General features: G+C 40.2%; 1 protein-coding gene across 16 annotated transcripts in view; it reads right to left on the bottom strand.

Moving 5' to 3' along the window:
* The window catches only part of lrrc7 (leucine rich repeat containing 7), a 126,246-nt gene that overhangs the window by 79,402 nt on the left and 32,487 nt on the right, over nucleotides 1-14,357 (bottom strand). For 15 of the 16 annotated variants that reach the window (XM_061779494.1, XM_061779495.1, XM_061779500.1 and 12 more), the window contains exon 1: nucleotides 12,155-12,684. The exons of the other annotated variant lie outside the window; for it this stretch is intronic. In XM_061779494.1, coding sequence (XP_061635478.1) covers nucleotides 12,155-12,179 — 25 coding nt within the window. In that variant the 5' untranslated portion in view covers nucleotides 12,180-12,684. Of the gene's footprint in view, nucleotides 1-12,154; nucleotides 12,685-14,357 lie in introns of those variants that run through there. 16 annotated transcript variants of the gene reach the window in all.

Raw genomic sequence — 14,357 nt, 5'->3', positions numbered from 1 at the left:
TGAATGTTTCTCCTAATATAGGGCCTATTTTACAAATACCAGGTATCATAGATCAGTTTGCATATATCAAAGTACTTTAACAGATCATGTTGCCTTATGCTGAAGAGGAAAGTCCCTTGAAATGAATGGGTGTTACAACAAAACAAACACCCCAAACACAAGTAACCAAACAGCATCTTGGTTCCAGACCAACAAAATTCAAAGTTATGGAGTGGCCAACCCAGTCCCCAGAACTTAATCCAATAAAAAATTGTTGAGTAACTTCCAAAATGCTGTGTCTGAAGCAAAACAAACAAACATGCAGAGGAATTGACTTTATGCATGCTGAATTTCTGCGTTTGGTGTAAGTTGGCATATCAAACCATCCTGGACTGCAATGCCTCTGCACAACGGCAAGAACTTCATCAATTCCATGCAACACAGATCAAAAACACTGGTTCAACTAAATATTAGCTTAGTGATTCACAGGAATGCCAAATCCACAAGGTTTTTGTTCATACAATAAATATTTGAGCTTAAAAGAAAAATGCAGACGCTGCTCATTTTTTAACAGCACAATATTCGTTTTTCTTCATTTTCTGGAAAGTTATTAAAAAATATAAATTTTTCTTGATGTTCTGATTTAGAATATAATGTCAGGTGTTCACAATGCATTAAAATAAAAACAAAAATAAGGATTTTGAGCTTTACTTATAATTTTAAAGTCACTGCAATTATTTTGAACACAACTGTATGTAGCAATTTTGGCCGGAGATTCGAGTTTAATGTAGACCCAGTAGATGTAGTGGAACCCCACTTTTTTGCGGGGGGTAGGGACCAAGCCAGACCACAAATAGCAAATTTCCAAACAATTGATCCTGCCTTAAAATTGATTATAATTGCCTGTATTAATAGTTTCAAGTACTCCGATCAAATTCACCAAAATCACGTTAGACCAGCGATCGAGGGTGCGCCGAAAGTTATACGTGGTCTGAACAAGCATAAGTTTAGATCAACTTGCTGCCCTCAAAATGTCACTCTGTCGGATGCATCTCCAAGGACACACCCTCACTGCGCCAGAACACCCAGCTTGTCCCAGACCGGTGTGCCAAATTGGCAATCACGCACAGCGAGCCTTGCGCTTGCATTAAAATCAGGATACGCAAGCATTTGCCCCCCGCCTTAGATGCGCCAGCTACAAAAATAGAGCCCTAAGTGTCAACTGAAAGAGTCCACAGTAAAGCAGTTCAAGATGCTGAATGGTCTCTTTATGACAGACAAACTAATAATACAGGATCTTAAGAACTGTATGTCCAATTATTGTCCAAGAGGAAGACATAACTCATTCACAGCTAAGTATCATTATATTTAACACAACACAAACCATTATTGTTACATTCAGAATATTTGCATTGAATGCATCAAAATTAATAGTCTTTTGCCCAATTTGGAGTCCCAATTCCGATCTGCATCAATCATTCTTAGTTTGGTGAAATTACAGCACACATTTACTGTCAATCATCAATTCAAACCATAGCTCATCATCAAAGCATGTCCCCACTTATTTATCAAAACAAAGCAATCGGCTGCAGCCTTGACTGTGTCATGTCTTATTTCTTCATCGAAACAAAATGAACGAGTAGAGAGTAGTGAAACACTAAACTGTGGAAGATAACAGCAAGCGTCACATAAAAAAAAAAAAAAATCGTCATTAAATGTACAACTGCCATGGAAAGCAACAGGATCAATATTTGATTTTGATGTATCAATACTGTACTGTAAGGCATGATAGTGCAATATATCGCATTATTGATTTTGTCCCGACCCTACTACGTACATACACTCTTATTCACTTACTCACCAGAAATCACAGAGCAGCAACACTGTGTTTCTGTCTATTTAATTCATGCAGTGCACTCTTCTTGTTCTATTTTTGGTCTTTATCAATTACTGCTGTTTGCCTTTGGGCAATGCTTGTGATTCATGTGTTCTTTTTATTGCAGAGGCAAAGTGTTATTATTCTCAATATCCTTTACAACAAGTGACCACACGGCTTTCTTTTTTCAAATATTTAAAACTATGAGAAATTAATGATTCAAAGGACACAAGAGGTGACAGTCATAGTCACAGGCCAAAACGTTCAGGTTTTTTTTACACGACTATTGTACACTAATTAGGCTCAGCACTCATTAACCCAATCTCCTTAAAGTCAATTTCAGGTTTGCTAATTGATATGGCTCACTGCTTAAGTAATATTGAGCTGATTTTGACTGTTAGACTTGAGACATTTTGGGCCAACAGTGCTTTATCTACTGTACACAGTATGTGCCTTGTGTTTGACTGGCGACGAGTCCAGGATGAATCCAACTCTTGCCCGAAGTCAGCTGAGATAGGCTCCAGCTCCCCTATGACCCTAATAACACGTGCTTTTGAAAATGAATGGATGGGTTTATCATCCTTGCAGGACTGAAAATAGTACAAGATAATAAATTAACATTGACAAGTTATATTGGAATGTATCTCTGCGAGACTAGCTCTTTTCAATATCAGGTCACTGGGTAATAAATCAATGTTGATTAATGACAACCTATTATCTAGACTTTTTGTTACTCAATGAAATGTGGTTAACAGAAAGTAGCTGTAATACCATTTTAAATTAGGCAACACCAGCAAATTTAAATTTTATTAACAAGTGTCAAATAGGGAAAAAAGATTCCTGTTATTTTTAAGTCATTATTTCAGTGTAAAGAAATTCTACTGGGTGATTTTAGCTCTTTTGAATATCAGTTTTTTGTTAAAAGTGACCCAAAGGTTATTGTTTTAATAATTTATAGGCCTCCAAGATACAATAGAACATTTATGGAGGATTTTTCAGAACTGCTGGCAGTTATTTGTACTGACTACAAATATTTTGTCATAACGGGAGACTTTAACGGGCGGCACGATGGACGACTGGTTAGAGCGTCTGCCTCACAGTTCTGAGGACAGGGGTTCAATCCCCAGCCCCACCTGTGTGGAGTTTGCATGTTCTCCCCGTGCCTGCGTGGGTTTTCTCCGGGCACTCCGGTTCCCTCCCACATCCCAAAAACATGCAGGGTAGGTTAATTGACAACTCTAAATTGCCCGTAGGTGTGACTGTGTGTGCGAATGGTTGTTTGTTTGTATGTGCCCAACGATTGGCTGGAAACCAGTTCAGGGTGTGCTCCGCCTCCTGCCCGATGATGGCTGGGATAGGCTCCAGCGCGCCCACGACCCTAGTGAGGAGAAGCGGCTCGGAAAATGGATGGATGGATGGAGACTTTAACATTCATGTTGACAATAACATGGAAAAAAAACTCTAAAGAACTCTCTGCTATACTAGGCACATTTGACCTCTCTCAACATATTCAGAGTCCAACCCACACTCAAGGTCACATGTTAGACCTGGTCATCTCGAAGGATGTTGAAACTCTATCAACTGACATTAAGGATATGGGTATTTCTGACCATTTTTGTGTATTCTTGGAATTACAGATTATTCCAAAAGTTCAGAAAACTTCTATATCTATCTAGAAAAGTTACATAAATGAGAGTACCGCCACTAAGTTTATGGTGACCATACCTGTGACAGAAACTGTAAATGCTGAGCCAGTTGATGAACTTTTGTGTCATGAACGGAACAGAAGGTAGGACCCAAAAATGCACGACTCCAAAACAAATGGACAGTTTCCAAAAAGAGAGGTTTAATAGACGGGCATAGGTCGGTACACAGGCAGGCAATCCAAGAAAGGCAACAGTATCCAAAAACATGAGGCAAGGAGGCAAGGTCGATAATCGGAACAGGGTCAAGTCTTACTGAGTCTGTGACGTGGAAACAAGGAATGCTGGAACGCGACGACAAGGTACAACGAACTGGCAACGAGAGTGAATGAGACATGAGGTTAAATACAATAGGTAATTAGGGTGAACGAGGCACAGGTGGTGAAGATGCTCACAGGAGCAGGTGTGTGTGAAACGGGGGAAGACAAAACCCGGAACACAAACACACATGACACTTTTGGATAATTTCACCTGGAAAATTTCAAATGTCATGAATGCTGTCGCTCCTATTAAAACTAAGACTATTTTGATGTGACCAAGAACACCGTGGAGGAGCTCTATGATGGTGAAGACCTCTAAATCAAAGTCTTTGTCATTTTAATCAAGAGTTAGTCAGGGCTAGACAGCAACACTTTTTTGAAATCATCAGTAAGAACTTCAACAATACTCGCACTCTGTTTGCTGTTGTTGACAAGCTCACAACCACCTCGAATCAGATAGCTTGGCTTGTTATTTTAGTGAAAAAATACAATCCAGCAGGTTAAATATCAGCATAAATCAGCAAAATGATAAAATTGTAATTCATCTGAAGCCACCCAGGAAAATTCTATTACTGTGTCAGAATTTGATACAGTTGACCAAAAACTGTTAAGAAAACAGTTCAGAAGCTGAAACCATCAACGAACTGTCTTGAATCAATACCATCTGACTTTTTCAAAGCTATTGCTAAGTCTGTGGTAGCTGATTTGTAGCAAATAATCAATTGCTCACTTCAGTCAGGCGAGTTTCCTAAAGCTCTTAAAGTAGCTGGACACTTCCATGTTAGCAAGCTACAGACCCATCTCCAATCTCCCTTTCATAGCCAACATTGTTGAGAAAGTTATTTTTAATCAACTCAGCAATTTCTTCAACTTAAATGGATTTTTTGACAAATTTCAATCAGGTTTCCGAACTCGTCACATTACAGAATCTGCTCTTATCAAAGTGCTAAATGATATAAGGTTGAATAATGACTTGGGAAAGGTGTCAGTTCTGGTCTTGGATCTCAGTGCGGCTTTTGATATGGTAGATCATAATATACTGCTGAACAGGTTGGAAACGTGGGTAGGACTAAATGGAACAGTCCTTAAATGGTTCAGGTTCAGGAAAGGAGTTATTTTGTAACCATTGGAAGTGGTCAATCTCATCGAATGGCAATGACCTATGGGGTCCCGCAAGGGTCAGTTCTTGGACCCCTCTTGTTCAGCCTGTATATGCTACCCTTGGGTCAAATTCTTAAGAACTTTAATTTTGACTATCATAGCTATGCAGATGAAACACAGTTATATGTAGCAGTGTCTCCAGATGACAAAAGTCCAATTGAGGTGTTGTGTCTAAAACAGATAAAAAACTGGATGAGCCAAAATGTTCTTCAATTAAACCACAACAAAACTGAGATAATTGTTTTTGGCAATAAAGAAAAGAGGATTGCTGTTCGTAAATACCTGGAGTCACTCACTTTTAAAACCAAAGACCAAGTCCGAAATCTTGGTGTTCTGATAGATTCCAACCTGACTTACAACAGTCATATCAAATCAATTACTAAAACTTCCTTTACCATCTGAAAAAGAAAGAGTGAAGGCTTACATGTGTCAAGCAGACCCGGAGAAGCTCATCCATGCTTTTATCTCAAGTAGACTTGACTATTGTAATGGTCTTCTGACTGGACTCCCCAAAAAGAACATTAAACAGCTGCAGCTCATTCGGAATGCTGCAGCTCAGGTTCTGACCAGAACAAAGAAGTCAAAGCATATTACTCCAATTCTAAAGTCTATACCCTGGCTTTCAGTCAGCTTTAAAATAGGTTTTAAAGTTCTGCTAGTGGTCTATAAATCACTAAATGGTTTAGGTCCTGAATACATGAAAGGAATGCTAATGAAATATAAGCCCAGTAGGGCTCTGAGATCAACAGACTCGGGTCAAATAGTGGAGCACAGAGTCCAAAGCAAACATGGTGAAGCAGCATTTAGCTATTATGCTGCACACAAATGGAATAAGTTGCCAAGAGAAGTGACGTCAGCCCCAAGTGTGAATGTTTTTAAGTCCAGGTTAAAAACTTGTCTTTTTTCTCATGCTTTTTAGAGTATTTCCACTTTTACATTTTATTTCTTTCACTGTACGCTGTTTTAATTGTACTTTTATTTCTTTTTTTTCCCTCTGTTTTAAATGTTAAGATGTTTTTTTTTTACTTGTTATTAAATGCTTTTAATCATGTAAAGCACATTGAGTTGTGTATAAAATGTGCTATATAAATAAATTTGCTTTGCTTTGCTAAACAGAAAACCACACTAACATTTCCAAAACAGTCAAAATGTTGCTCAGCTAATAGAGAAATCATGTTTACTTGGCCTTTGAGAGTTATTGGACATACAGTATAAACCGCAGGAAGAGTCTCAGTGATAAAGCTCAGGTCTAGAGAGCAGCGTACATTGTCGCTTGACACATCTCCTATACCATATCACATCATATCATATCATATGTGTCTCTTCCTGTCTAATAGTCAATGACAGATAAGCTGAAAGAGACAGAACTGGACACCAGGCAGGTGTTTTGTAGGATTACACTCCTGTTCTCCACTTCTCACTCTTTTTTTTTTCTCCTTTCTTTTCTTCCTTCCTTAATGTTGCTCTCTGCTTTACCATATAATGAATGGTGGGAGCAAATACAAGAGGTAAGTGTGCATTTGGAAATGTTCCTGCATTTTGTCAGCCTTAGAGAGTAGAGTTAAACTCACTACACTGTTCATTAATAGACTCAAAAGATTCAAATTAGTGAATCAGGATGAAAGCTTTGCCAAGACTTGCTGCAGGACTCACATTCAAACACTGTGATGTTCTCACAGAGCTCAGACCAGAGGTTCCCTGGGTCTTTGTCCCATTAGAGAGCAGCTTGGGTTGCCCACGGCAACACGTGGACCAACCATATAGGATGCAAACACTCCCTCCTCCCATCTGCTTGGATACTGTCACATATTGCGGCACCTCTCAAGGAATTACTGGATCAATCTTGACTCAGGGTGCACCTGTCACTGCTGGTTGAGTTATTAAAAATGCAAAGGATTTGTAATAACCATCATGGCAGCAGAGATGTGCATCACTGACACTAGATTTCTTTTCGCACTGCAGCAACACTACAGGTCACAATGACAGTTTCTTACACTAGTTGTGCTTTGCTAAGTATTCCTGCATTACCTGAACACCTCCTGTGTAACCAGTTGGGGAAACGGACCACACGAGTTTTCAATTTTTCACTATATTTTATTTATTTATTTATTTTTCTACATTAAGTCATCAAGAGCAAAGAAAGGATAAAGGATGAATAAGGCCATGTCCACGTATAGACGGACCTTGACTTTTGGCCTTTCGTCAATACAAAAAGCATTTTTTTTGTCCTTAAAAACAGAGCTTTTGGAAAGTTCCTTGCAGGAGACTTAAATATATATGTCTTTTTGGCATGTGTCATTTAAAATGTGAGACACTATCTCATGCATTTAAACTTTGCTTAGTCATAGAACATAAAAGCAGACTCTATCGCCTAACATGCAATGACAGAAGCAATCACCAAATAAAACAGGCATTAATGATTAAAAAATATATTACAAATGTTTTAAAACATAATACACATATTGGAAGGATGGTTGCAGCCAGTAGGCTAGTGGTTAACTCAGTCTGCCTTACAGTTCTGAGGTTTGGGGTTTGAGTCGCAGGTGGGCCTTTCCTGTGTGGAGTTTTCATGTTCTCCCTGTGCTTGTATGTTCCAAAAACATGCATGTGGTAGGTCAACTGAAGTCTTGAAACTGTCCATAGGTTATATAGAATGTATGTGAATATTTGTTTGTCTATGTGTGCCCATCAATTGGCTGGTGACCACTCCAGGGTGTGTACCTTGGGTGTACCTCGCTCAAAGTCAGATTGGGTCCAGGACAACGTGACCCTAACGACGAAAAATGGTTAATATTGTTTTTACCCTGGCGTGAGGGAAATCATCAAAACATCAAAACATCTGTGTACATGTTGACATGATCTGAATTAAAGAAAGGGTGTGACATCGGGGGTTGACAGGAAATGTACATGTCCAAAATGTAATGTATTTCCAACAACACTGATTTGTACTGCAAATGTTCATACAAAAGCAATAGTTTCCATGAGAAATCCCCTTAGTTTTCTCCCTATCTGCATTTTCAATGGCTCCCATACCCATTCCTTCACCCATTCATCCATTAGGGTCACGGGTGAGCTGGAGTCTATTCCAGCCGACTTGGAGAGAGAGGCGGGCTACATCCTGGACTGGTCCGCCCCAATCACAGGGCAGATATCAACAAATAACCATTCACGCTCACATTCACGGTTAATTCTTCAATTAACAAGTCTTCAATTAACCCAATGTGTATTTTTTGGAATGTGATAATAAGCCAAAGTAAGCGGGGCAAACCAATGCAAGCACTGGGAGAACATTCAAACCTGAGATTTAAGATGAGAACTTCAGAACTGTGAGGCAGTCATGCTAACCACTAGGACACAGACTGCAATCTCATACGCTAACATCCAAATATTTAAGCCCGTATAAAATGCGTGATATAGTCGCTAGTGGAATTCCAACAGCTCGTATATGGATTTTGTCAATGAGGTCTAAGGAGGGCAAATATTGTGGCTATGTGAACTACATTACAAAAACTGGAAACATGGAAGGACTTTAAAAGGTGCTCATGTGCTGCAGTTTTTTTTTTTTTTTTTTTTTTTTGTGGGTAAAACTGGATGAAAGCCATGTGAAAGACACACACTTACACGAATGCTTCCTGAGCCTTCTGCTGAGTGTGAAACACCTTGCTAGTTTCCTGCTGGGTTGTTTCACGATGTCATGGGTCACCCATGCTCATGGCATTTGAATAAATGCACTGCAACCAGATTAATAAACAAGCAAACAAAAACATTGTCTATTTTATGGTCTAAGGAGCAAGCTCAGATGTGACCCTTCTGCTTTGAAAAGGCACTTTATAGACAGGACACATGCCGGCAGCAAGGACCACGCTTGACTTCCTGCCACATCAGGGAAAGGTTATCTTTTTACTATTCTTTTAGCTGTCACAATCGATGCATATGAACTATTTGCTGAGGAAAAGAAATACCCACAGTGTTAACTAAAACTCAGCTGTATGGAGACTTATTTTACTGTTTATTTTGCACAGGGTAATTGAAGCTGACATTGAGAAGAGAACAGTTTCAAGCAGTTTCACACAGTCTCTATGCCTCCAGTACAGTGCGTGCTGCACCCAAAAAAAGATTGTCCTTGCCTCTTCCCTCTTTTACGCCTCCTCCGGAACCAGTTACAGATCTTGCATGATATAGCCTATGTATTGGTTTATGTATATGTGGGGAAAGTGTTGTTTCATCCAATGTGTCCAAACCAAAAGCTACTTAGATCATATTTATGTACAGAAACATAAAAAAAAGTGCATTTAAAATAACCCACACCCAAAGACAATGACTCTTCGCCTGAAGTAGATGAATTACAGTACGCTACCATTCAAATATTTGATTAATGACACAGGCACTCATTGCAGTATTATTATTAAGTATAATTCACTCTCTAAGCTTATTTTGCATCACTACCACAACACTATGACACACAAAACCAACACTTTCATCATCATTCATAACATCACAATCCAGCATCACTGTACAGCAGATGCACTAATATGTGTGTCCCCCTCCATTCGCTGGGTCTCCTTCCTCCTATGGCTGATCACCATGACGATGGGAGCCAGTTTCATGGATGCAGTCACTAGGCAACCAATACCAGCATCAGCAGCAGCACCAGCAGCAGCAGGACCGTGCTAACTCGTACAAGGAACAGCAAAGAGCCTGATCCAGCTTTGTTCTGCAAGCTGAATGCAAGCTTGCTCTTGGAGGAAAATCTATTGTTTATCGTGTATTAAATGAACAAAATCTTCTTATATTAAATTTGCTTAAATTAGACTGACAGATAGGTCTCTATAGTGAAACGAATATGGTTACAGCAAGCAAAATGAAATTGTGATGATGCTGTCACATTCAGCACAGTGTATTTACAAAAAGATTTATATAGATTTCCAGTGAGTCAATTAACATCTTGCCCTGCGATTGGCAGGCGACCAGTTCAGGGTGTACCCCGCCTCTCGCCCAGAATTAGCTGGGATAGGCTCCAGCACGCCCGCGACCCTCGTGAGGATAATCGGTACGGGAAATGAATGAATGAATTAACATCTTAGGACAAGCACTGGAAGCATGTTAGTATGATTAAGTCAGCCTAAAGCTCAAAGCCCCTCTATTTCATTGCTGTAATGACAGCAAGACTTATTTCAAGGGTCCAATCAAGGACAAAGCACTGTGTATACAGCGAGACATGACAGGAAAACAGTCCATTATTAAACAAATGCCCAAAGCCGAAACACACTGGTTTCCAAGACAAATGGGGCAGGCTGGTGATCACTCATGGGAGTCCAAAAGTAAATGTTCAATGTCAAAAAATGCTGGAAGGTAAATATATATATATATATATATATATACATATATAAAATCAGGGCCTGAGACTGCGACCAAATTGGTCACATATGTGACCTTTTGTTTCCAGCTTGTGAGATTAAAAATATCATCTTGTCGTATTTGTGCGGGTGCATGTCTTAATGTTTGAAATTCGCCTTTATTTTTGTTTGTTTTGTAACTGAAATATAGAGCTAACGGCTAATATTGCCAGCTTAATTTGTCTGTTGCTTTCATTTCACTCATTATTACAAACACAGTCATGTGCAAAGGTTTTAATAAATGAACCTAGCAAAGGTAACAAATCTGTCTGTCTGTCTAAACCCTGTTTATAGCATAGACATTTAAAGATGCCATGTGTGCAAAGTTAAAAAGCCCAGACTCCTTTAAAGGGGATTGTATAGGAAAACACACTATCATTAAAATAAAGTGCAATAATTGCAGTAGTAATGATTTATTCATGTTCTGTTTGGGACTACGATTTTAAATAAGCAAATTGGTTTGTTTTGCTCGTAAATCGACCTGTTTTGTCTGCTACTGCTTGTGGCGGACAAACCTTCTTGTTCACAGTAACACATTTTACAAATATCAAATCTCGAGTCACTGTCAATCGAAACTATTGTATGCCATGGTGACGCTGTAGCTCCTCAAAAAAATGGTGCGACCAAATCACGTGCAGGTGCGACCATTTGAAAAAGTCAGTTGCACTAGTGCTACTCGTGCAAAAGTTAGTGCAGAGCCCTGAAAATGATAAACCAGAATAATCTGACAAGATAAAGCTAATCATTTTGCTCTGTGTGGGAAAACAGATAAACTGTTGGTCGAGAAGACCAAAAACATAAATCGTGCCAAAAATAAAATAATGATCAGTTTTCAAAAATGCTGCAAAATGAGGCTGTTAGAAGAGAGTATAAAGGCCCGGCTAGATATGTGTATTAATAGACTCCCTCTGTGAGGCGGTGCAGACAGAGGACCTTTGAAATATGTTGCAATGAAGATAGTAATGAAATATTCCCTTTGATTAGAAGGAGCCTTTTGTGCATGTTGCTTCAGCAGCCTGCGAGTCAGAGATGTACGACACTCGAGTTAATCCAAAAGAGGTGTATGTTACCGAACTACAAACTGCAACGTCAAAGGAAACAAACCATTATCTGGACAGAGGAGGGATGCTTTTAACTTGAAGAAGTGCTATAAACTATTAATCCGAATGGCAATTAAGCTCCATAACAAATGAGACGAGACGAATATGGCAATATTAGCTACCAGGCTACAAAACCTCAGGCGGGCAGATTTACTATTTAACAGGTGTGCAAGGAAAAATTGCAGTCGAATCCTTGTTTGGTTCCATGTTTAAGACCAGGGATTCAATTACACTGCATCACCCCCCCTTACGAACACCAAACACACACGTCCTGTAGTCATGGTTGTTTCTTAAGGATGCATGTGAAGTGAACATTTTGGTGCTGAAGAGATAAGATTTTTAAAAAAAAGACCCCGTTTATCTGCACAATGCTGATTAACTCTGGAGCCTGTTGCCTAACCATTTAAAAACTAATGACCATGAGAATTACTTTGTTCCATATATAGTACATACATGTGCATGAACTTGTATTACAAATACCCATGATGGAGAATAAAATATATGCTTTTGCATATTATTATTATGACAAGAGTAGTCCCTTCACGCAACAAACATTATGCACCAATTGATGTAAATTGTCCAACAGATCCTAAATTTGGCGGGGGGAAAGGTGCAATATTCTATGTAATCATTCATGATGTATCATCAACCCATGTATATCATAAAAGTGGTCCCTTACGTTGCAAAGTAGAATAGTTATCCATCCTTCAGGCTGCAGGTGGCGGGATCCAATTTGCAGAAGAACGGGAGAAAAAAACGGGGATTAAACAAAACAAAACTGTAGTGGTCCCTAAAGACACGCGGCGTTGGACAGGATCAGTCAGACGAACCGAGCCGCAGTGACTCGAAGACAGGTACCTTGACCCAGTCCAGCAACCGCATCTTTAATGCCCCCGTAGTCAGAAAGCGCGGAGATGAGCTCATCGGTCCGGCTCGTGTCCAGCACCGCTAGGTGGTTTAAATCCAGTCAGATGCCTCCAGTCAGTAAATTCAATGGAGATAAATGGTTATACGGTGCCCGCTGCGCGTCCATGAAAGACAATTCAAGATGCACCAAGGAGGAGGCGATAGATCATGGAAACCAGCGCGGGGGGAAGCTATGCCCTTCTGCGTGCGCCCGCTGCATTCAGCGGGAGCGTCTCCTCCCATTTATCTGCCAAAGAGGAGGAGGAGGAGGGAGCGGCGAGATGGATGAAGATGGAACGAGGACGTGGAAGGTCTGTTTGCGCGTGAGCGTGCACGGCCAAGCTTGCGTGCGTGTGCGCGCCAGAGAGACAGAGAGAGAGAGAGAGAGAGAGAGAAAGAGAGAGAGAGAGGGCGGAAAAAAAATGAATCAATCTTCTTCCATCTTGGTCGCTCTCACAGTAACACACACACACACACACACATACACACGATACAACTGTTTGTGATGGGAACAAAAATAACCCAGTTTGCAAAATGCAAATCTAATTTGACCCACAATGGCTATACACGATGTCACATTATTAGTGACCTCTTGGTGAAGAGGCAAAAGAGATTTGTCATCAATTCAAGTCCCACACACCCCAGGCTAACTACAAAGTTGGTCCCCATTGGAGCTTATCCAGCTAACTTTCTCCCCTTAACCCAAAAAATGTTTTTTTGAATGTGGGAGGAAGCCAGAGTACCTGCAGAAAAACTACACAAGCAAGGGGAGAACATGGTGCCGTACAGACAAACCTGGGCTCGAATCCGCGTTGCCTCAGTGTCACCGGTTGGAAGTCGAGTGCACTGACCGTTGAGCTAAAAGCAATGGTTCTATTTTCACGACCGGCGTAAATACGAAGTGGCAGGTGGCGTAAATCTGCGCAAACCGGGTTGTTTAAAAGAGGGCGGCCTTCGCTATTGTGGGGGTGAACACAGGCAAAATAATTTCTATCCTCCTCTCGTTGCCTTTAAATGTGGCGCAATGACAGCCTGGCCTGGCAACCCGTGCGTTGTCACTGCTCTTGGCTGGTGTAGCAACAGACAATGTGAGCCACCCGTTACTGCGCCGGCCATGTGGGATGATTTAAGAAATGTATTATTATTATTATCACCATGTGTTCAATGAATTGATTTGTACAATGATTCAGAGGGTTTGATGCCCGCTGTTCACATATTTATAAATGGAATACATTTGACATCCACCCCGCATGTCAGCGGAGCTCAGAATGTGTCTGTCTGTGTCCCATTCAAAGTAATCAAAATCATATTAGACCGGCGGTCTACCTACCATTTCACAAACAAAAGTATTTGCTTTACACATTATAACATATTGAAATATTCAAGAGTGAGGTATAGAGCAACGTTTGACAAAAGACAAGATTAAAAACTTGAATATGATGACTAAAAGTAGACGGATATCGCACAGTTTATGATCAAAACTCCATCTTGTCATAAAATATAGCACTCTATTGAGATGCAGGGCTCTAAATCTGACACATGCTCCACTGTAGTCCTGTGTCACATGATGTGAACAGTTGCAGTAGTCTAACATTATGCTTGACATTTATCCTATATGATGTCAAATCAGCATTAGATGCTGCCTGGTAAATGTGCATGTCTTTAATTCCCACTTTGGATGAAGGGAGGCCTCGAACTATGATAATACTGATGACAGCATCAGAAATATTTCCTTAAGCTCCGTAACACTCTTCCGCAACCACACATTTCGCTTTTGACACTGAGCCCAAGACCAATTGTTTTACTTACTCTTCTCTCTTTTATAACATCAAATTGTTGGCTATGTTTAACTGTCAAAATACAGTGGAACCTCCAAGCTGGAACGCAATTTGTTCTGGGCTGATCAATCAGCCAGTAAACTCTTGAGCTTTGGGTCGGTTCCAACTGCAGCTAACTAACTCGTTGCTGGAGAGATG

The sequence above is a fragment of the Phyllopteryx taeniolatus genome, chromosome 7 (assembly GCF_024500385.1).
Source record: "Phyllopteryx taeniolatus isolate TA_2022b chromosome 7, UOR_Ptae_1.2, whole genome shotgun sequence".
Taxonomy (NCBI): domain Eukaryota; kingdom Metazoa; phylum Chordata; class Actinopteri; order Syngnathiformes; family Syngnathidae; genus Phyllopteryx; species Phyllopteryx taeniolatus.
Note: the sequence above shows the minus strand (reverse complement) of the source record. Positions and strands in the feature narration are given on the sequence as shown.